The sequence below is a fragment of the Girardinichthys multiradiatus genome, chromosome X, assembly GCF_021462225.1.
Source record: "Girardinichthys multiradiatus isolate DD_20200921_A chromosome X, DD_fGirMul_XY1, whole genome shotgun sequence".
NCBI classification, from domain to species: Eukaryota; Metazoa; Chordata; class Actinopteri; order Cyprinodontiformes; family Goodeidae; genus Girardinichthys; species Girardinichthys multiradiatus.
Window position 1 is genome coordinate 16,362,216 of NC_061817.1, and position 23,802 is coordinate 16,386,017.

Sequence of the window (23,802 nt, forward strand, 5' to 3'; positions counted from 1 at the left end):
TGATTCTACAGCTCAGGCAGTTATCAGGTCTGGTGTAAATAGTGAAATGCACATTAAAATGTATTTTCTGAATGGGGCCAGTTTGGTTTGGAATGTTTTTCCCTTAATAAATGTAACAATCATTTTGAAAACTGCATTTTGCATGTACTCATGTTATTTTTTGTCTGATATTAAAATTTATTTGATTACCTGAAGTAAGTGACAAAAATGCAAAAACAGAAATGAGCTACAAATTTGGTTCATAGCACATAGTAAAGTAAATAACTATATTGTTTTAGATAAGCTGGACAGAAGGAGTTTTTTGTAAAATTGCTAAGGTTTTTGAAGAACAAGCGGTCAGTAAGTAGGTGTTTAGAGATATTGTGAAGATTAACACAGGAGGGGGAGGGGAGAGAAGGAGCTGGACTTGGACACAGCAGCTTCCAATCAGGCAGTGTTGGTGGATTTGTGGTGAGCAACGTTTGGACGCTATAGAAGAATAAAAGATCAAAAACATATAAGGACTGAGGATATATCAGGTGAGTTATGATGTTTTGTATGTTTTTAAAAATCTTTTTATGTCTATCACTAAATCAAGACATTTTGCACCTTTTAATTTACAACTAATGATTTTTAGGATACATTTTCTGAATGTTAATATTTTAGGTAGAACTTATGGTTTTTTTCTGCTATAGGCATTACAATATTCCTTGTTTTATATTAAATCTGCCAAAAAGCTGCGAGAGGCGAATAACGTTAGGATTAATTCAATTCTTTGCTTCAATGCTAGTTTTTAGTTTCATATTAAATTCTTTCAATATTTCATTGATGAGAGTAACATTTGATTTGACATGGCGTACAGAGTTCCAATAGTGGCACCAATTAGTTTAAGTGGCTTACTGAAGGCTAAAGCTGCACTTATAGTGTCCATGTTCACGTGAAGTCACCTACAACAGGCAGGAACACAGCTTGGAAAAGGGATGGGTGTTTGTGCTGTTAATACAATCCCTCTGATGGGTGATTGTATTGCCAGTCTCCTTTCTTACAGAACTCATGAGATAAAATAAAAGCTGGCCTAAAAAAAGTATTAACACCCCCTTTGAACTTTTCCATATTTTCTCACAGCTCAACAATAAGCATCAATGTATTTTATTGAGATTTTATGGAAGACAAGCACATTGTAGCATATTATTGTGAAGTTTATGGGAAATGATCCATGGTTTTCAAAGGTTTGAAATCAAAAAGCTTTGAAAATATGAAAAACGTTTCCCCTAGGTCAGTATTTTGTAGAACCATCTTTCACTGCAATTCCAGTTGCAAGTCTTTCAGGTTGCTATGTTTCTAGCAGCTTGTTTCTTGCCCATTCTTCTTTGCAAAATTGCCCAGGTTCTGTCAGGCTGGATAAAGAGCATCTGTGAAGAGCAATTTTCAACTCTTACAACAGATTGTGAATTGGACTGAAGTCTGGACTTTGACTGAGCCATTCTGACACATCAAAATCCTTGACCTAAACCATTCCAACTTAGTTCAAACTGTATGTTTACGGTCATGTCCTGCTGGATGGTGAAGCTCCACCCCAGTCCCAGGCTTTTTGCTGCTTCTGGCAGGTCTTTCTTTCAGGATTGGTTCGTATTTAGCTCCACCCATCTTACCATTGACTCCTACAAGCTTTTCTGTCCCAGCTGAGTAAAAGTATAGCCCTGTAGCATGATGCTGCCTCTATCATGTATTACAGTGTTAATTGCATGGTTAGGTTGTGAGTTTTCTTTCAGATATAGCAATTTAACCATAACTATTTCTGGTATTCTTCTAATATTCAAGATGGCGCCGCAGATGGTCGCCTCGGCGTGTTGGTGCGCATTGTTTTGTTTTGTTTTTTGCTTTAAAACGGTCTTCTGTGATGGTACCCGGAGCTCTCTCACCAGAGAAGAACTCATGAACATCATGGCTAGAGAGGGAAACGGGCTGGGGTGCTGGTACGACTTCGCCAGCGTGGACTACGAACACCGTTACCTGGAATATTTCTCTCTAACGTGCGCTCACTTCCCAACAAAATGGAGGAACTACAACTGCTGTTGGGGAAAAACAGGGACTTTTATTCATCGGCAGTTTTGTGCTTCACGGAGACGTGGCTGTGTGGATTAATACCGGACTCTGCGCTGCAGCTGGCAGGATTCCAGCTCTACAGAGCGGACAGAGACACGGAACTCTCCGGCAAAGAGAAAGGTGGAGGAATCTGTTTTTACCTCAACAGTGGTTGGTGCAACGACGTGACAGTGATTCAGCAGCACTGTTCTCCAGACCTGGAAGCCTTCATCATAAACTGTAAGCCTTTCTATTCCCCCCGTGAGTTCGCTTCGTTCATCCTGGTCGGTGTTTACATCCCGCCACAAGCTAACGTGCAGGTCGCACAGCGCATGCTCGCCGACCAGATACTGAGTGTGGAGCGGACCAACCCGGACTCCTTAGTTATCATCGTTGGTGACTTTAACAAAGGTAATCTCACCCACGAACTCCCCAAATATAGACAGTTTATAAAATGTCCGACCAGAGAGGACAACATTCTGGATCACTGTTACACCACCATCAGAGACGCTTATCACGCCGTCCCACGTGCTGCACTGGGCCAATCCGACCACATCATGGTCCACCTGATTCCTGCATACAGGCAGAAACTAAAGCTCTGCAAACCTGTTGTGAGGACGACAAGGAAGTGGAGCAGTGAGGCTGTGGAGAATCTCCAGGCGTGTTTAGGCTGTACAGACTGGGATGTGTTCAGGACTACTACCAACAGTCTGGACGAGTACACAGAGGCTGTGACTTCCTACATCAGCTTCTGTGAGGACAGATGTGTACCATCATACACCAGGGTGAGTTACAACAACGACAAACCCTGGTTCACAGCTAAACTCAGAAGGTTAAGACTGGATAAGGAAGAGGCCTTCAGGAGTGGGGACAAAGACATATACAGAGAGACGAAGTACAAGTTTGGCAAGGCAGTGAAAGAGGCCAAACCACTGTACTCTGAGAAGCTCCAAATCCAGTTCTCAGCCAACGACTCTGCGTCTGTCTGGAAAGGGCTCAAGCAAATCACCAACTACAAGCCGAAAGCCCCCCACTCCATCAACGACCGACGCCTCGCCAACGACCTGAACGAGTTCTACTTCCGCTTTGAAAGACAAAGGGACAGTCCTGCAACCATCCCCCACGACGCCCCCCAACAGCTGCAGCCACAATCCACCACCCCCACCTCCCCAACCTCAAGGGGGGCCTTGGCACCTCCAACCCCCACCCTGAAGTTCCCCCCCATCAGACCCCCTACCCACGCCAAGGACGGCTCTTTCCATCCAGGAGAGGGACGTCAACAAACTCATCAGGAGACAGAACCCCCGGAAAGCTGCTGGTCCGGATTCTGTCTCACCAGCCAGCCTGAAGCACTGCGCTGATCAGCTGTCTCCAGTCTTCACAGACATTTTTAACACCTCACTGGAGACATGTCATGTGCCAGCCTGCTTCAAGTCCTCCACCATCGTCCCTGTTCCCAAGAAGCCAAGGACCACAGGGCTTAATGACTTTAGACCCGTCGCCCTGACCTCTGTGGTGATGAAGTCCTTTGAGCGCCTTGTGCTCTCACACCTAAAAGACATCACCGACCCCCTCCTGGACCCCCTGCAGTTTGCCTACAGAGCCAACAGGTCTGTAGATGATGCAGTCAACCTAGCCCTTCACTTCATCCTCCGGCACCTGGACTCCACAGGAACCTATGCCAGGATCCTGTTTGTGGATTTCAGCTCTGCCTTCAACACCATTGTCCCAGTTCTGCTACAGGAGAAGCTCTCCCAGCTGAGTGTGCCCGACTCCACCTGCAGGTGGATCACTGACTTCCTGTCTGACAGGAAGCAGCGCGTGAGGCTGGGGAAGCACGTCTCTGACTCCCTGACCATCAGCACCGGTTCCCCCCAAGGCTGTGTTCTCTCTCCTCTGCTCTTCTCCCTGTACACCAACAGCTGCACCTCCAGTCACCAGTCTGTCAAGCTTCTGAAGTTTGCGGACGACACCACCCTGATCGGACTCATCTCTGATGGTGACGAGTCTGCGTACAGATGGGAGGTGGACCATCTGTTGGACTGGTGCAGCCAGAACAACCTTGAGCTCAACGCTCTAAAGACAGTAGAGATGGTTGTGGACTTCAGGTAGAACCCAGCCCCACCTGCCCCCATCACCCTCTGTGACTCCACAATTGACACTGTGGAATCTTTCCGCTTCCTGGGAACCATCATCTCCCAGGATCTCAAGTGGGAGCCAAACATCAGCTCCCTCATCAAGAAAACCCAGCAGAGGATGTTCTTCCTGCGGCAGCTGAAAAAATTCAACCTGCCAAAGACTATGATGGTGCACTTCTACACAGCCATCATTGAGTCCATCCTCACCTCCTCCATCACCATCTGGTACGCCGCTGCTACAGCCAAGGATAAGGGCAGGCTGCAGCGTGTCATTCGGTCTGCTGAGAAGGTGATTGGCTGCAGTCTACTGTCGCTCCAGGAACTGTACACCTCCAGGACCCTGAAGCGGGCAGGGAAGATCTGCCACCAGCCTGGTTAACAAAGCCCGGAAACCACCATGACACTCTCCCTTTCCCCCACACCCCCCCTGTTTTTGCTGACAGGTCACCTGTAACCTGTAACTCTATGCGTTACATTAACGCTCAGCTTGGACTCCTGCTTTACTTGCACTGCCATACATGCACAATGATCACCTGCACTGTTGTATTGTTCTTGCATCTTATAGTGCTCTATATTTACTTTCACTCACTTAAAACTGTGCACATATATTTATATTATATTGTAGATATGTTTATACTGTTTAATTTGTATTGTATTGCACCGACTACGCCAAAACAAATTCCTTGTATGTCCAAAAACGTACTTGGCAATAAAGCTTTTCTGATTCTGATTCTGATAATGTTTTATTTCTTGCAACTCTTCACTCCTTTTTTTCCATTGAACACAGCTCTGGGAGACATTCAGTGTTTAAGACATTGTTTTATAATCTAACCCTGAATTAAACTTCTCCATAACTTTCTCCCTGACCTGTCTGCTGTGTTCCTTGATCTTCATGATATGTTAAAGAGAGATTTGAGTACAGAAGCAAAGGTTTTAGCTTACCAATCAGTTCATAGCAGAAACTGGAGTATCTGTCCATAGGACCACAATAAGTGGTATACTCCATAAAGCCCAGGGTTATGGAGTGTACAGCTTATTGTGGTCCTATGGATAGATACTCCAGCCTCTGCTGTGGAACCCTGAAAGAGTTGCAGAGTTCATGCTGTGAGGATGTGTTTGAGCAGCAGGGTCTGGGAAACTGGTCTGAGTCAAGGAAAAGATGGATGGTGCTAAGTACGGGGATATTCTTGAACAAAACCTGTCTGTGATCCGAGACTGGGGCGGAGGTTCACCCTCCAGCAGGATAATGACCTGAAGCATACACTCAGGTGTCTTAAGGGGAAACACTTAAATTTGTTGGAATGGCCTAGTCAAAGTCCAGACCTCAATCAAATTGAGAATCTGTGGTTAGACTTGAAGACTGTTGTTCACAAGTGAAAACAGCTCAACATGAAGGAGCTGAAAGCAGCCTTGAGGAATGGGCAAAAATCCCAGTGGCAATATGAAGCAAGCTCATAGAGATTTATCCAGCTGTAATTGCTGCAAAATGTGTCCCTACAAAGTACTGACTTTAGGGGGGATGATCCACAGTTATGCATGGTGAAGTTTTCTGTTATTTTGTTGAATTTGTTCTTTGCTTCACTATAAAGAAATAATACATTCATACTTTAAAGTTATAGACATATTAATACTCTCAAACAATCCATTTTAATTCTAGGCTGTAAGGGAAAAAAACATGAAAAATGCCATGGTGGGGTGAATACTTTTGCAAGGCAATATAGATGGATGGATTGATGCAATTTAGTCATAAGATTCTTTTTTTTTTGATCCTGTTCATTCTGTTCTAGAACAATCCACAGAGAAATACTCACGTCATAGAAGAAAAGGATAATAAAATAAAACCATATCATCGGAGGATTTGGGTAAATTCATTTAAAGATAAACACCTTATGTACGCCAGTTATTCACCACACTGAGGTCGCTCTCTCTAATCCTCTGCAGATCTCATCTGGGCCACGTTACAAAGCTTGCTACCTAAATCAGGTCTAATTCTGCAAAATATGGCTGTTCTGTGTGTTTGTGAGTGCAGGACATCAGTTGGGAGTTATGAGACTTGATGGATCACAGGCCGAGAGGGAAGAGTAAAGGAAATGGTGACAGGATGGGCAAGTAAAGAGAAGGAAATTCAAAGTGGGAGCGGTAATCTGTCCTTAATTTGTTTAATCCTAGGATTTTTGGATTACCTCCGGCAATTAATCTTGTTATACAGCTGTGCAGCAACAGAGGGATGTCTGCTGTGGGTTGGGCCTCTGTGTGTGTATGTATGTTTAAAACTGACTTTTTATATCCGAGGGTAAGAACTGACAGCTGGAACTCCCCACAGGCATGACTATCAAAAACTGACAGATTTTTAATTTCTATTCTTTTTCTACATAAAAGGTAAATATGAATTTCTCCTTTCATTCTACTTATTATTAAACAAGAACATGTAGATCTTAGTTTAGTTGGAATTGGATGAGGGTGCACATGGGATAAAGAGCTGGAATTTGTAACTTTATTCAATGTGTTTATGACTGTCTATATATTCCAATAGAAAAGTGTTTGCCTTGTTACCACAGAACAAGCACTGATGCAAGTGATAAAGTGCCATAATACAAATACAAAGGGGTTTTGACAGTTTGCTGGTTTGGGGCATATAGTACAGACCAAATGTTTGGACACACCTTCTCATTCATAGAGTTGTCTTTATTTTCATGACTATGAATATTGTAGCTTCATGCTGAAGGCATCAAAACTATGAATTAACACATGTGGAATTAATATACTGAACAAAAAAGTGTGAAACAACTGAAAATATGTCTTATATTCTAGGTTCTTCAAAGTAGTCACCTTTTGCTTTGATTACTGCTCTGCACTCTTGACATTCTGTTGATGAGCTTCAAGAGGTAGTCACCTGAAATGGTTTTCACTTCACAGGTGTGCCCTGTCAGGTTTAATAAGTGGGATTTCAAGCCTTATAAATGGGGTTGGGACCATCAGTTGTGTTGTGCAGGAGGTGGATACAGTACACAGCTGATAGTCCTACTGAATAGACTGTTAGAATTTGTATTATGGCAAGACAAAAGCAGCTAAGTAAAGAAAAACGAGTGGCCATCATTACTTTAAGAAATGAAGGTCAGTCAGTCCAAACAATTGGGAAAACTTTGAAAGTGTCCCCAAGTGCAGTCGCAAAAACCATCAAGCGCCACAAAGAAACTGGCTCACATGAGGACCACCCCAGGAAAGGAAGACCAAGAGTCACCTCTGCTGCGGACGATAAGTTCATCCGAGTCACCAGCCGCAGAACAGGTGAACGGATGGACTCTATACATGCCTGGTTCCCACCGTGAAGCATGGAGGAGGAGGTGTGATGGTGTGGGGGTGCTTTGCTGGTGACACTATTGGGGATTTATTTAAAATTGAAGGCATACTGAACCAGCATGGCTACCACAGCATCTTGCAGCAGCATGCTATTCCATCCGGTTTGCGTTTAGTTGGACCTTCATTTATTTTTCAACAGGACAATGACCCCAAACACACCTCCAGGCTGTGTAAGGGCTATTTGACCAAGAAGGAGAGTGATGGGGTGCTGCGCCAGATGACCTGGCCTCCACAGTCACTGGATCTGAACCCAATCGAGATGGTTTGGGGTGAGCTGGACCGCAGAGTGAAGGCAAAAGGGCCAACAAGTGCTAAGCATCTCTGGGAACTCATTCAAGACTGTTGGAAAACCATTTCAGGTGACTACCTCTTGAAGCTCATCAACAGAATACCAAGAGTGTGTGGAGCAGTAATCAAAGCAAAAGGTGGCTACTTTGAAGAACCTAGAATATAAGACATATTTTCAGTTGTTTCACACTTTTGTGTTCAGTATATTATTCCACATGTTAATTCATAGTTTTGATGCCTTCAGTGTGAAGCTACAATATTCATAGTCATGAAAATAAAGACAACTCTTTGAATGAGAAGGTGTGTCCAAACTTTTGGTCTGTACTGTATGTCTGTATGAAAAATAATATAATTAGTGTTGCAATTGTCAAGTCAAAGTACAGACTTCAAAACAACCAAAATAGTGAAGTGGGACGATGAAATAGCTGTTCATAAATAAATCTCTGTTAACGTGAATAAGCCTAAGGATTATTGTGAAGATGAGCACTGATTCCCGCAGAAAACATCTAGAGTTATTGACACTAAATGTGGTCATGTAAGCTTGTTTTTTACATACAACTTTACAATATTCACAAAATAAGCAATCACTGTTGTGTTTTTTCATCTAACTGAGGATAGATTGCAAACATTCATGACCTGGTATAGACCAGATCAGTTTTTATTATAACCTGATAGGAAAATGCCTAAAATTGAAAGAGGGTATACTTTCTTTTTCTCAGGAGAAGGAAATTAAAGACCTATACCTGTATATACAGTGCCTTGCGAAAGTACTTGGACTCCTTGAACTTTTCAACCTCTTGCCACATTTCAGGCTTCAAACATAAAGATATAAAATTCAAATTTTTTGTGAAGAATTAACAAGTGGGACACAATCGTGAAGTGGAATGAAATTTATATGATGTGTCAAACTTGTTTAACAAATAAAAAACTGAAAAGTGGGGTGTGCCATATAATTTGGCCCCCTTGTGTTAATACTTTGTAGCGCCACCCTTTGCTGCAATTACAGCTGCAAGTCTCTTGGGGTTTGTCTCTATCAGTTTTGCACATCAAAAGACTGAAGTTCTTGCCCATTCTTCCTTACAAAACAGCTGGAGCTCAGTGAGGTTGGATGGAGAGCGTTCGTGAACAGCAGTCTTCAGCTCTTTCCACAGATTCTCGATAGGATTCAGGTCTGGACTTGGACTTGGCCATTCCAACACCTGGATACGTTTATTTGTGAACCATTCCATTGTAGATTTGGCTTTATGTTTTGGATCATTGTCTTGTTGGAAGATAAATCTCCATCCCAGTCTCAGGTCTCTCGCAGACTCCAACAGGTTTTCTTCCAGAATGGTCCTGTATTTGGCCCCATCCATCTTCCCATCAATTTTGACCATCTTCCCTGTCCCTGCTGACGAAAAGCAGGCCCAAACCATGATGCTGCCACCACCATGTTTGACAGTGGGAATGGTGTGTTCAGGGTCATGAGCTGTGTTTCTTTTACACCAAACATATCATTTTGCATTGTGACCAAACAGTTTGATTTTGGTTTCATCTGACCAGAGCACCTTCTTCCACATGTTTGGTGTGTCTCCCAGGTGGCTTGTGGCAAACTTTAAACAAGACTTTTTATGGATATCTTTGAGAAATGGCTTTCTTCTTGCCAGTCTTCCATAAAGGCCAGATTTGTGCAGTGTACGACTGGTTGTTGTCCTATGGACAGACTCTCCCACCTCAGCTGTAGATCTCTGCAGTTCATCCAGAGTGATCATGGGCCTCTTGGAATGGCCCATGATCACTCTGGATGAAGAGGAGATGGAGCCCCGGCCAGTTTTTGTTGCAGGTCCACCATTGTAATTATGTTGATAATCTGACATAGCTGATGCGAACGATGAAGAACAAACCAAAAAGGTTAGAGGTTAACAGAAAATTGGCAGGAAGAAAGATATTGTTAAAATAAGGTCAGGAGGAGGTTCACCTTTTGTGAGGCACTGTAATTTATAGAGGGTGTTCTTGGCCCATTGCATCTTAATGTATGTAGTTATGTTGTAGTTAATTAATTAATTGATTTAATTATTATTATTATTAGTTTTTTTTGTAGTTAATTAAACATTAACTGAGACAGCAGTAAATGTGTTCTGAACGTGATTTCTGGTGGTTTTCAATCTCTCCAAAGTTGATTTTGAACAAATCTGAACCTCATTGACCATTTGTTGTCTGCCATCCTCTGGTTTTTCAGAGCAGTAATCCCATTGGTCAACATGGCAGCGATGCGGCTTCGAAGGGCGGCAGAGGAAGAGGAGAGGGAACCTCGGCCACCTCCACCACCCCCGTCTCACCACTCCAACCACCAGTTCGCCAGCATGAAGAACAAGTTCTTCAATGAGCTCACACACCTGCCAAGTGAGCATACAATAATCTGGAGACAGTAGCCTAGTCTAGAGGAAAAACATATTGTTGGTAAATGATTAGACTGTGACCCAAAAACCAATGTAATTTTAAGGAAAATAATGAATAATATGAACTAGGTGCTAAAAACGTCTCCCCTAAAGCTTTCCTTCATCATCATCATCATCATCTTTCCTTTCTGTCAGTTTTATTTTCATTAATTTGCTGTGTCATGTTTTCATTCTACCATTTTCTTATTTTCTCCTCATGTGAACAACTTGTCCTGTTCATCAAGATCATAAACTCAAGAGTAAGTCCATGTTGTGTATCATACCATCCCATGTGTCCTGTGTCAAGGAAAATTCCTTTTACAAAAAAAAAAATGTCTGAAAGACAAGAAAAAAATTGTCCTCAGTAGTTTAGATAAAATACAATCTGGTAAAAGTAAAAATCGATTAGGAGTATGACACGACTTCACATTATACTATGTATGGTGAAACAATGTACACCACCCTGAACACATTTTACCATTGTGAAACATGGCGGTGGTGGCAGCATCATGTTATGGGGATGCTTTCTTTCAGCAGGGACAACTGGAAACTGTTTGTAGTTAATGGGGAGATGGATGAACACATTTATCCTGACACATTTTTGGAGCAAATTAAAAATCTTTCTATGTTTGATTTACCAAAGGTTGTTTGGGCCCCTGAAGTGCATGAAGACAATTTCCAAAACACAGTAAAGCTCAGTTTACATTCTAACATTAGTATTATTATTAGTATTCCCCATGATTTTCTCCAACCTGTATGTAATATCAAGAAAGTTCAGACCAGTGCTTGTTTTCCATTCATTATTGGTCTGATATCTCTGTCTGCAGGATCTGGGACCTTATATTGTTTGATGTACAAGAAACAAGTCTTTTGCTTTTTTGAATTTGCACCATGTGTCAGTTACAGCTGGCCAACACATGAAAATTGCCCTTTTTAGGGGTGTAAACTCAGATTAAATATACATTTTGAAATGAAGATAAAAAAAATGGTTTTAAGTCTGACCACATTCAATAAACAAGACTAAATAAAGCACCCGTTTTTCTTTTTTTTTTTGCCTTTGTGTGTCTGGCAAGACCAAAGACCAAACCTGAGGCCATTAAACTTAAGTTGTACCTTGAAAACTAATGAATGGTGGTATCTATCAGCCTGATTTCTGAAATTAAAACCATTTCTATAACAGAAAATTGCTCCTCAGTAGTTGTGATTCTCCAGTTCCACAGCCCTTCACTTCAGGTTGGATTTGTGATGTTCTCAAAGCAAAGCATTACTACCCTGCATTTAACCCTTCTCCTCCTGTCTCCAGTGCCCATGTGGGCTGTGGGTGCCATTGTTGTTGTGGTCCTTGCCCTCGTCGCCTGCCTGGGATTCTGCATCTATAAGAAATGTTTCAATAAGGGCAAGAAGCAAAAGAAGGCTCGTGAGAGGAAAGGGGGAGGAGGAAGGGGACGAAGAAAGAAGGATCAGGAGGGAGTGGAAGGAGAGGAGAAAAAGGTGAGAAAAACAGAGATTGATGACTTCTATGGTTTTGTGTTGCTGAAGAGATCTGCAAATCTTTAACAATGTATTTTTGAGCAGACTGTTTTGTAGAAAACTTCAAATGTGGCTCCGGCAGATTCAAGATGTACATTTGGCTTAAACCTTGACTCTAAATTCCCCTCAGAACTGACTGTATGTGTGCAGCTTTGTTTGGTCACTTTTGTCCCCCAGCAACCCTACACATATAAAACAGGGACTAAAATGGATAAATATATGCCCTGCCGGTCTAGGCATATGCAACAATTTATTCAAATTTAACAAGTATTCTGTTGTTTTATATATTAAAACTATTTACAAACCAAGTTTTAAATTTTTAAGCAACTGGAACCAGTATTTGTCTGGTGGCATTATAGACACACTCAAATCTGACCTTTGCCTACATGTTAACCTTTGACCAAGACTTGTGCAAAAGACCTCCATCATAACATTGGATTGAGCTGAAATAATGTTATATCCCGCAGATGATGGTCCTGCCCATGTTAAATAATGCCCAAATCAAATGTTTATAGCTCTAACTGTTATGATAAACTGTTTTTTTAGATTGTTGTGAATTTACGTCAAAAACTGCTCCTTAAAGTGAATGGTCTTAATCTTCTAGTTTAGAACCCAGTAAGCTTTTGAAATGAACGGATTCACGTTTCTCTTCTTCTCTAAGAAAATCAGGTCTAAAAAATAGAAGAATTTATATTTTATTAATGGACATCTAAGGAGACGTGACCAAGACTAGGCAGGTTTTTGGGGGCAAACTGTCGATGAGTCAGAATAGCGGCCTTACAAACAGAGGAAAACAAAACTCACTTATATTTGCAGATTTGCTTGTAATTCAGCCACACTGGAGGGTTTTCGAGCATGAACGGCCTTTTTAAGGTTATGCCACAGCAAATTAATTAGATTCAGGTCAGAACTTTGACTAGGCCACTCCAAAGTCTTTATTTTGTTTGTCTTCAGCCATTTAAAGGTGGACTGGCTGGTTTGTTTTGAAACCTTGTCTTGCTGCAGAACCCAAGTTTGTTTCAACTTAAGATTACAAAGAGATGGTCGGACATTCTCCTTCAAGATGTTTTGGTAGACAGCAGAATTCATGGTTCCATTTATCACAGCAAGTCTTCCAGGTTCTGAAGCAGCATAACAGCCCTAAACTATCACACTACCACTACCACATTTTACTGTTGGCATGATGTTCCTTTTCTAAAATACTGAGTTATTTGCAGTGGAAAGGGACACACTCCTTCCACAATAAGTCAACAGAACATTTTCCCCACAGTCTTAAGGATGATGAAGATGTCTTCTGGCAAAACTGAGATGAACCTTTATGTTCTGTTTGCTCTACAGTTAATTTTATCTTAGGACATTTTTGCTTTTGTGACCTCTTGGATGGGTAGTCTCTTGCAATACGTTTGGTCGAACGGCCACTCCTGGGAAAGTTCACCACTGTTCCATGTTTTCTCCATTTGTGGATAAACTGTAATTTGTTGCAGTCCCAAAGCTTTAGAAATGGCTTCATAACCTTTTTCGGACTGATTGATCTCAATTACTTTATCATTTGTTCTTTAATTTCCTTGGTTTGTGGCATGAATCCTGACTTTTGAGGAACCTTTGGGCTATTCCACTTTGTAAGGCAAGTCCTATTTAAGTGTGACTAGAGAAATTTATGTCAGACTTTAAGATGTGACATAGCACAGTTAATTTATGTTTCTTTCCACTGTAGCTGAGTCCAGGAGCAGGTTGACCTACCTTACCCACACATGTCATCACCTGTTTAACGCAAAACAGAATGATGGAACTGTATGGAGCTAAATTGGGGCCATTAAGTTTGTTCAAATGAAAAAAATTTGAAGCTGAAAATTAAGTTTGTTCAAACAAAAAAAAAAATGTAACCTGAAAAATAAAAGTTTGTTCAAAAGAAAAACATTTGAACCTGAAAAATTATTTGGAACCTCCCCCCAAAAAATTTGAAAACTGGAAAAAAAGTTTTGCAATGGAAAAAAAATCCAGATATGAAACTGGAAAAAAAACAAGTTGAAAACTACTTTTCAGATTCAAGTTTTTTTTTCGAACTTGCAGATTTTTTTTTTGGCTTCAAACTTTTGGCCCTGTTCTGGAGTGGGGGTCGGGGCCTCGGATCACGGGGGTGCGGAATTATGAATGACAGCTCAACACGGCTGAACAACATATTCCCAGCTGTTGCATTCAGGGACCGTGGGAACTGGAAATATCTGTAATACATCATCGATATTCTATATATATGTGATTGGTTTTGAAAGATAACATGCTTCACCAATAGAAGCGGCTTGCGTGAAAACATGACGGGAACATCAGAGGAGAAAATATGATCTTGACAGATTTGCACAGCATTTTAAGTCTGTGTTGGAGATTTCCCATGATCTCAACATCAAGCAAAAGAACCGCCAGACTAAGAAACCAGATCCAAAACGAGACAGTATTTTCCGAATATCCTTGCATTATTAAGCCAGGACTTGTTTTCACATGGACTGGACTCGGGTTTAGGTTTCTGGTGCATTTTTTATTAAAACATGTTTGCTCAGCTAGCCGCCCTGCAGCGCATGTTCATTTGTTACAGATCAGCTGTTCGCCAGCGTGCAGCAGAGCTGATCTGCCTGACTGGAGCAGAGGAGAGGTTTGTCCGAGCTACCGCACCCTGTTGGCGGTCAGACCTCTCGGAATTTCTCCAATCCTTGGTCCCCAGAAGCGATCAGACTCTATCTAACACTGACTCTTAAAGGAACGACTCTCAAGCAGTTTCTAACTTTCAGCTCCTTTAATCTAAATTAGGCAGAGGATTGATTACAGAGATCAGCGCTGAGGCTCCCGTCTCGGACCGTAGCGTCTGTGAAAGGATGAGGAAGAGCCTCGATAGAAGGTCACATGTAGTTTTATATCTGGCTCTCCGATGCAATGGATGTTCCCTCCCTCAGTGTTTGTCAATAGACTATGTGTCACCATTGTGATGTCTATCTGTTAGATTGTGTAGTAGCGGGTGTCCATACTTAATCTAAGTGTGCTGCTGCATTCTAACCAAACCAGTTACAGCCTGCTCCACCATCAAACCCAGTGCCCCAGCCACAGATCATTCATGACAAACCTTGGGCCATTTATCCATGTAATGTGTGTCGATGAGCATTCTTGTCCTATTCTAACAAAAAGGAAACATTAGAACTTATGCTTTATATCATTAAGGTATAAATGGGAAAAACTGCTATGAGTCATATAAATAAAGGTTATCCTTAAGAGGTTGATATGTCATAGTTTAGGGCACAATGGTCCAGAAAAATATCAACGCACCACAAACTAGGGCGGTGGTTCACGGGCTGAAGTGAACCACCGGCCCACGAGCTGAATCACCAGCCCAGCGCCCTGCGTCTGTGAAAGGCGGTTATTAAAAACTAAACATTCACAAAATAAGAAATGCCTAAGCCAGCGGTCCACCAGGGATTTCCTCGGTTGCCCCGTATGCCAGTTTGACCCTGGCTGTGAGTCATTTCACTAAATGAAGACAAAACACGTTTTAATCAAAAATGCACCAGAAACCGAAACCCGAGTCCAGTCCATGTGAAAAGAAGTCCAGGCTTAATTATGCAAGGATATTCGGAAAATACCGGCTCGTTTTGCATCTGGTTTCATTCGGGCCGCTTAGTCTGGCGGTTCTTTTGCTTTATGTTGATATCATGGGAAATCTCCAACACGGACTTAATATGCTGTGCAAATCTGTCAAGATCATATTTTCTCCTCTGAGATGCGCGTCGTGTATTCATGTCAGCTGCTTCTATCGGTGAAGCATGTTATCTTTCAAAACCAATCACATATATATAGAATATCGATGATGTATTACAGATATTTCCAGTTCCCACGGTCCCTGAATGCAACAGCTGGGAATATGTTTTTCAGCTGCTGTGTTGAGCTGTCAGTCATGATTCCTCACCCCGTGATCTGAGGCCCCGCCCCCCACTCCAAAACAGGGCCAGAATTTTGAAGCCGAAAAAAAAATCTGCAATTTTTTTTTCAGTTGCAAAACGTTTTTTTTCCGGTTTTCAAATTTTTTGGGGGTGGTTCAAAATAATTTTTCTTTTGAACAAACTTTTATTTTTCAGGTTCAAAATTTTTACTTTTGAACAAACTTTTATTTTTTAGGTTCAAATTTTTTTTGTTTGAACAAACTTTTATTTTTTAGGTTCAAATTTGTTTTGTTTGAACAAACTTTATGGCCCCAATTTAACTCCACAGAACTGATAGATGTTTTTCAGATGTTTTTCTTTCTTTACTTTACAATATACATAACTTTGTATGCAAACATGAGGGTAATAATCCACTCCTGTCATCTTGTGGAGTGAATACGGGTATTGTTGGAATATTTTTTTTCAGGCTAGCCCGAGCTATTTGCTCTCTCCATAGTTCAACAGATGGAGAATGAGATTCACTGACTTCCGTTACTGATTTTAATCTCAGTTTAACCATACACAGTTGTTGTGCTGAAATCCATGCTCTAACTAGGCCCGATGGTCTCTGTTGGACCACTTGTTTGCTGAATATTGGACCATCGGCACGTTGTTGGACGTCGCTATGCCTTTCCAGCGGCATCGGCCATTTTGTACCCAGGACGGTCCGCTCCTACATATCCTGTTGAGCACTACGACTGATATGACGGGGCGTCCCAAGTCTGACGTCACAAGACGCTATATAGGGGGGCCTCCATTTTGAACACTCGTCTTCAGATGGAGACCGGGTCCGGTTACCAACATCTGAAGCATCACCTGGAGAAGAGTCCCGAGTGGATCTCATTTATTCTCTCTCGTTGGCCAACGAACAATTCATAACTGAGGTTTCTGGACTAAGAAGGCCAAAAATTTAACTTTGCCGATCGAAGACGTGAGTTTAACACGTAACTTAAAACACGGAGTTTCGAGGAGACAAACCGCCACCGTGTTGTATCATAGTCGACTTTGATGGTCAGATCATGTTTTTCCCTTTCGCCAAGGAGGCCAAAGGACGAAGATTGACCGCTTTTCCTGAAGTTAACTGTGGACGCGCAGTAACTTCCAACTTCCACCCCATTCGCTCTCAACGCCCCTGAGAAAGAAGGCTTCAACAAAGTAAAAGACATCCTTTTATTAATTTTATTTGTTTATTAGGAATAGCCGGGCAGGGTAGAGGAGATTTTTAGTGCAATGAGATTCGCTATTTAATCTAATGTGTTCTGAATGATATGTGCATGTAACCTTTTTATTGAAACTTTGATGTGCCGTGTTTGACGTCTGGAGGCCGCTGCGCTACCCAGCTTTGTGTGTGTTTTGCGGGATTATTGAACACCTGAGAGCAAGCGCAGGTGCGCTGTGAGACTGGACTGGTAAAATAACCTCATGGTGAAATTCCCCATTTTCTTTGTCTTCAACCTTACTGCTTGCTCGCTTGCCGCCAAAAGTTTTATAACCCTTTGTCTGCTCACCTCACAGAGTTGGGGGAAGTTTTATGACTGAGTATAACTGAGTTACAGTGGAGCTGCGCCCCAACATCCTCACCACCACACCCCTTTTGTCATATTATCAATTTTGCCATAACTGCTGGTTTGATCCCATACTGCTGTTTTGCTTTATTTTTGTTGAGTTAGATATTTTACCCTTTTGTGTAGAACTTTGCATGTTTGAGTAGGTGAGGATTATTAAATTAGAAGAGCGAGTTTATCAGGGCTGTGATTTAATAAATATTCACATAGATGGTAACAGAAGGCGTTCTGTGTTTATTTTGTGCAAGAGTGATTCGTCAGTCAAGATAAGGTTGAAGTTCCACACGTTTCGGCAGAAACGGTTGATTAAACAGTGACATCTCCGGTAATAGTTATCAATTATTACTGAGTATTTAACGGTTGTAATTATCAAAGGCGTTGAGCCACAATTACAACACCAGAAACATCTCTGGTCTCGATTCATAAATGAGGATTTTGGTTAAGAAATTAATTTTGTCAAATTATGATTTTTTATTATAATTATTGATAAGGTTTAATTAATCAATAATCATAAGTCTAACAGTCTCAGTGTGCAAAAGCAAATATGACAGACTGATATGGAAGATTAAAAAATGCGGGTCACTGTAGAACCAGTCTCAAAAACAAATGCCTAAAACAGTTTTGCACTTTTGACTTAGAAACTGCTTCAATTAGATCAGTGTATGTTGATTCCACATGTTTATGGTTTATTATATCTGTGCTTTACTATCACTGGTGATTTAATTGTTAAAGATTTACCACAACCACATAAAGACAGTAATATTCATTTTGCAACTTTTCCATTTTTGTGTTCATGTTGCTGTTCCAAGACTTCATGTGTGAGTTTGCTAACATAACCTTACCAGTTTGAGACCCTGTAATTCTTTCAGGATGGAGAGGAAGAGAAGGACGAGGAGAAGGTGTTTTTGGGCAAACTGGAATACACGCTGGATTATAACTTTACTGATAATCAGGTACACAATGATCACACCCTTACACCACACTGGGATCTCTTTCATAATTAAAGCCACTAGAACAAAGGTTTGGGCCTAATTTACTTTTTCTAAAGTTCTGACTTGCTTGGGGGAAGTTTGGTAGACACCTGCATTGGCAACTAAAATTTAAAGTTATTTTAATTTTTAAAATATTCACAAAGTAAGGATTTAAGTGCATGGGTATATAATTGTTTTTTTAAATTTTTTTTTCAAAAGTACCAATCCAAGTACTGAAGGGCCAAATTGACCCGGAGTTTGTTAGCATTTGGTATGGCGTGTTCACCTATTGGACAAAGAGCAGATTTTTGAGTTTCTAACTTGCTGGTCATTGGTCAGGGCCAATCAAGCTAAACATCAGCCAAGACCGGTCACCACCCAGTTTCTCAGTACAAAATAAAATTTTAAGTTGCAGTCTTGATTCAGGATACAGGGAACACCTAATCTAAAAACAGAGCTATACTGGAGCCAAGTTTCAAATATTGTAGTAGCAGAGTAGAGGCTTTTAAATCTACTTCTTTCCCCATGGAAATACTGTATACAGCTTGCCAAAATGAAAGATAAAGAAGAAGGTGTCAGTCCATGAATACATTTGCAAGAGATGTCAACAGTAGTTGAAAACTTGTCTCACACAATACTTTCTAGGGTCTTTTAACTTTTCTACTTTCCTTTGGTAGTGAATTGGTTAAGAGTTAACATAAACAAGCTTTGGTAGGATACAAAATATGTCTGTCCCACAGGGTGAATGTCTCAGCTGGCCAACATTCCTGCACTTAACATTTAATCATCACTTCAAGATGTGCCTAAAACACATTATAACACATAAAAGTGTTAAAAGCAACTGTAAAGGGTGGGAAAAGTACAGTTCTTATTTCAAAGTTTTCAAAGTGGCTATTGTAAAAGGAATAAATTACTTTTTGTGAATGGCTTTCCGTGCCAGAGCGACTTAAAAGCCTCTGCCTGATGGGAGCAGCTGGAATGAGTAATGGAGGGGATGAGAAGGATCTTCTGTGATCAGGGTGGCCTTCCTGATCACATAGCGGTTGTGCAGTTCAGAAAGGGAGGTTTGAGCTGAACCAATTATTTTGCTGTCCTGATTTGTGATCCGGGACAGTTTGATGTTTAATTGCCAGATAATTGTACAAGGCTAAAATGTTGAGAGTGGTGACTGATTCAATGACTTATTTATAAACCAGTGGTAAAATGTCCTTCTTGGTATTAAGAGATTTTAGTTTTTACAGGAGGTGGAGATGCTGTTGTATTTAAAAAAATACATTCTTAGGTTTGGCTGTTTAAAAATACACTGTTTGGCTTATAAGACTATGCATCGTTTGGGCTACATATTGAACAAAACCCTGTTAATATTGATCTATCTCATGATTTTCATTTAGAGATTGTCACACTGTTATATTATCGAGACGGATAGACAAATGTACCTATTACACAGTTTGGTACCCAAACTCATCTTCTGCTCTTGCATTCTCCTCCAGTTGATAGTGGGCATCCTTCAAGCTCAGGACCTTCCAGCTATGGACATAGGCGGGACCTCTGACCCGTACGTTAAAGTCTACATGCTGCCAGACAAGAAAAAGAAGTTTGAGACCAAAGTTCAGCGCAAGAACCTCTGTCCTGTCTTTAACGAGACTTTTAATTTTAAGGTCTATATACTGGTGCAGTTTTAGTATACTGTAGGATGGTCTAAAACAAGCCTTAGCTGAATTTGCTGTTATCACTCTGCCTCTCCAGATTCCTTATACCGAGCTGGGTGGTCAAACTTTGGTGTTGCAAGTTTTTGATTTTGACCGTTTTGGAAAACATGATGTAATTGGCGAAATCAAGATCCCAATGAACAGTATAGACCTTGGACAACCAATACATGAATGGAAGGATCTAGTTGGTGGAGAAAAAGAGGAGGTAATTTTTTTTTCTTCCAAGGAAAAACTATATTTAGACAACAACAAATGCCTAATGTATATGCTGTGTTTCTGACAGCAAGAGAAGCTGGGTGATATCTGCATTTCCCTTCGTTACGTCCCCACGGCCGGTAAGCTGACGATTAACATAATGGAAGCAAAGAACCTGAAAAAAATGGATGTCGGAGGACTGTCAGGTATATTTTGTTTGCATACCTACAGGCTGATGATAGACTAGCATTGGATTTCTGTGTTGACTCGTACCTGTCGCTCTCAGATCCCTTTGTCAAGGTGGCTCTGCAACACAACGGCAAGCGAATCAAGAAGAAGAAGACATCGGTGAAGCAAAACACTCTTAATCCTTACTTCAATGAGAGCTTTAGCTTTGAGATTCCCTTCTCTCAAATTCAGGTTTGTACATGTGCGAGTTTAAATGCTATTTGCAATGTGAAGTTAGATCTGCTGGCTGTGGGCATAAACTTACTACAACCAATTTTTTATTCTTTGGAAATAAGTAAACCTTTGAAGACGAATTTTTGGTCAATGGTTTTAAAATGTATATTTACAGTTCCTGATTGCTTAGGGGAAAACCAATTTATTGCAGTTTGCTTTGATTTTGATTCACTGGGGGACAGTAAATTATCCAAAGCGCATTGGTCTTTCAGTCAGGTCAAAAGATCCAAATAATGGATAGTAACAATCTACGGCTTTCTCAGCCTTGTGCAGGAAAACAGAAACCCATTATTAGACAATACTATGTCATCTAGAGAATATATTTTGGCCAATGTTCTTTAAACTTTAATTTCATCACATCATGCTAACTACTTAAAGTTTAAATCAGAAGGTTTGCATTACCACATGTCAAGTCCCCAGACTGCAGATTTCTATGCAAATGTCTGCTTTGCAGTGGTTAGTGAAACATTAGCACAAGGTATGACAGTGTAAAAAACTGCTTATAACATGGAATGCAGTTTTTGTGTATTGATGTTCAAGTCTCCTTTAATGAAACATTTCCATCTTAAGGCGAAAGCATTTCAACCATAATGGCTTCATCTTTCCTTCCTTCTTCCTAGCACAGTAAGCTAAACCACAGCAAACAAGATCTTTTTTAGCAGAGGGATATTTAGTAATAAAGCTTTTTGTTATTAATTGAAAAACATGTTTAGTTTTTTGGAGTCAGATGCCCATAAGACATCTACATTTTCCTTAAAAGTCCCTTTCACACCAGATGGGACCACCTGCTAACATATTAAATAATTATGACAATGCCATGTTCCAAGCCTTCCTACCATGATGCTACCACCGCAGGTGTCAGTGTACTGAATAGATTATCAGCAGTGGGCAAATGAAAGTGACGTTTTCTGGTGCCAAACTCTATCAGTATATCTTGGGGGGTTGAATCAGAAAGAATCACACACATAAAATCTAACATCTGAGCCTTAAATGAACTTTTATAAGCAGTGACTATTGAAATTATATTGTAAACCCTTTGAACCACTGTTTGTGCTTTTTCCCTCAACCTCCTCATCCTTCTCAACAGCATTAAGGATGGAGGGACTTTGACTGCCTTATAGATATAGTTTACATTTGAATTGCAAACAATTTTCCTTGTACTCTAAGCAAGGAGCACAGCCAAGTCAGGGTGCAATTTGGAGATGTGCGCTCTACTATAGTGGGGAGCCCATTGCATACTGAATTCTATTTGCAAGGGCATTTGGTATTTTTTGGTTTGTGGAGCCTGGATCATTGCACTTGAAGCCAGAGCAGTGGTCAGAGGAGACATGCAGAGCAGTTGTGGTACCAAGAGCGTAACAAGAACCTACTTAAATTACGGACACCCCAAAGTGACTGTGACAAGATCTTATGGATCCATCCTGTGGTGGACACCACCTTCCCAAAGGGATAGGCCTTGTACTGATGTCAGGCATTATATCATACATCAGGCAGGAGCCAGTCCCTATAGAAGTTTTGTGAAATTTCTGTTCAGTTACATATATTTGGGAGCTACACTCTTGACCTCTTCAAGACCCTGCAAAGAATATTGTGTTCTGAGTATTTTAATGTCATAGTGCTTCTTCAATCTGATGTGAAGTGGAAGTCAGAGTTTTCATACAATAGTAAAACAGTAAAACAGGATGACCCAACAACTTTATATGTTGTTACATTTTTTTGTCAGTTTGAGGAAAAATGCAATGTCTTTTATGATCGAAGTAGTTTAAATGTAACCTGCGGAAATCACATGGCATCTAAATAGGGAGAACTGAGAAAGACGTTTCCAGGAAATACATTTGACCCTTCTCTGTTTCCACACACAGAAAATCCAGGTGCTGATCACAGTGTACGACTATGACAAACTGGGCAGCAATGATCCCATCGGCAAGTGCTGGATTGGATATGGCGCTTCAGGTGTCGGGCTGCGCCACTGGTCAGACATGCTGGCCAATCCCAGACGTCCTGTGGCACAGTGGCACACACTGTTGCCAGAGGAGGAGGTTGATGCTGCTCTGAAGGCCCCCATCCGCTAACATGACCCCTTACATGTAGAGTATATATGTACATTACTTTGGCACTTCTTTGTATTCATTAATGTGTGTGTGTATAACATTCATTTGCACTAAACAACAGATGAGTGTATATCCATTCTCACTAGTGAAGATGCACATTATCACAAAATAATCTTTTAAATGGCTCTGTAAGTAATAATGAAATCACACAGTTCCATATTGTTGTTTCCTCTTTGATGAGAGTAAATTGTGCCATGTTGTCATATGGTCTACAAATCTCAGAATACTGTATTATGTGCTTTAAATGAGAAATAAGAGACAGGACATTTATTTATAAAAATCTAAAAAAAGACTATTTCCCATAAACCCTCCTACTTTATATGATTTAGATACTCTGAATGAAAACACTTCACAAATTCTGTTCTTAATAGATGTTTCAGACAGGAAGATTATTGGTTGTGCACCAGCTTCTACCTCCATTTATCACGTTAAGAGTCTTTGGCTTCAGTGTTAATGGTTACCCCAATGCAAATATGAGGATGGTTTAAAGGTTCATAATAAAGCTTTTGCATAAACTGCTGTGATGTTTTAGAGTTTGCAGTTGGTTTAAGAGAGCAAACGTTGACGTGGTCTTTTTAACAGAATCTTACTTCAAAAATCCTGTGTTATCTTTTTAGCATCTGATTAGGATTTTGCAATGATGTCTTGAAAGTCCTAAGATCCTTTTAATCATCTCCTTAGAAGATATCACTAAATTCTGTACCGTCTGCTAAGAGGAAAACTGACTGACACCAAAACATTGCTTACTTGAAATGTGTTTTTTCCTGCTCTGTTAATCTATAGGGCGCCTCTTCTTTGTCATTTAACGTACTGGATTTAAACTAGGTTGTTCCAGTTAAATGTGCTGTAGTCAGTTGTATGTTTGTTCTGTGTTTGAGGGAAGCCATTTCGTGAGTGGTCCTATTGTGCATGTGTGTTTGTTTCTTTTGAAAAAAAGGAAAATATATTTATGGTTTCACTTTCTATTTATTATATTGTGATTGTAAATAAATACTCAAATAAATAAAAAGAGACTGATGGTTGGGTGGATTGA

At 40.7% G+C, this 23,802-nt stretch overlaps 1 protein-coding gene across 3 annotated transcripts; it reads left to right on the plus strand.

The window, feature by feature from the left end:
• Window positions 1-418: 418 nt before the first annotated feature.
• LOC124862571 (synaptotagmin-1-like) lies at window positions 419-23,802 on the plus strand. Of its 3 annotated transcripts, XM_047356556.1 has the most exons (10): window positions 419-518; window positions 10,069-10,232; window positions 10,513-10,527; window positions 11,571-11,758; window positions 18,191-18,274; window positions 19,783-19,950; window positions 20,039-20,206; window positions 20,285-20,402; window positions 20,483-20,616; window positions 22,521-23,802. In XM_047356556.1, the coding sequence occupies exons 2-10, from the start codon at window positions 10,091-10,093 to the stop codon at window positions 22,728-22,730; spliced, it is 1,227 nt and encodes a 408-aa protein (XP_047212512.1). In that variant the 5' UTR covers window positions 419-518; window positions 10,069-10,090; the 3' UTR covers window positions 22,731-23,802. The 3 variants fall into 3 exon arrangements, with proteins under 3 accessions (XP_047212512.1, XP_047212514.1, XP_047212513.1); XM_047356558.1 differs by lacking the exon at window positions 10,513-10,527; XM_047356557.1 differs by lacking the exon at window positions 419-518 and having other exon boundaries at window positions 9,628-10,232.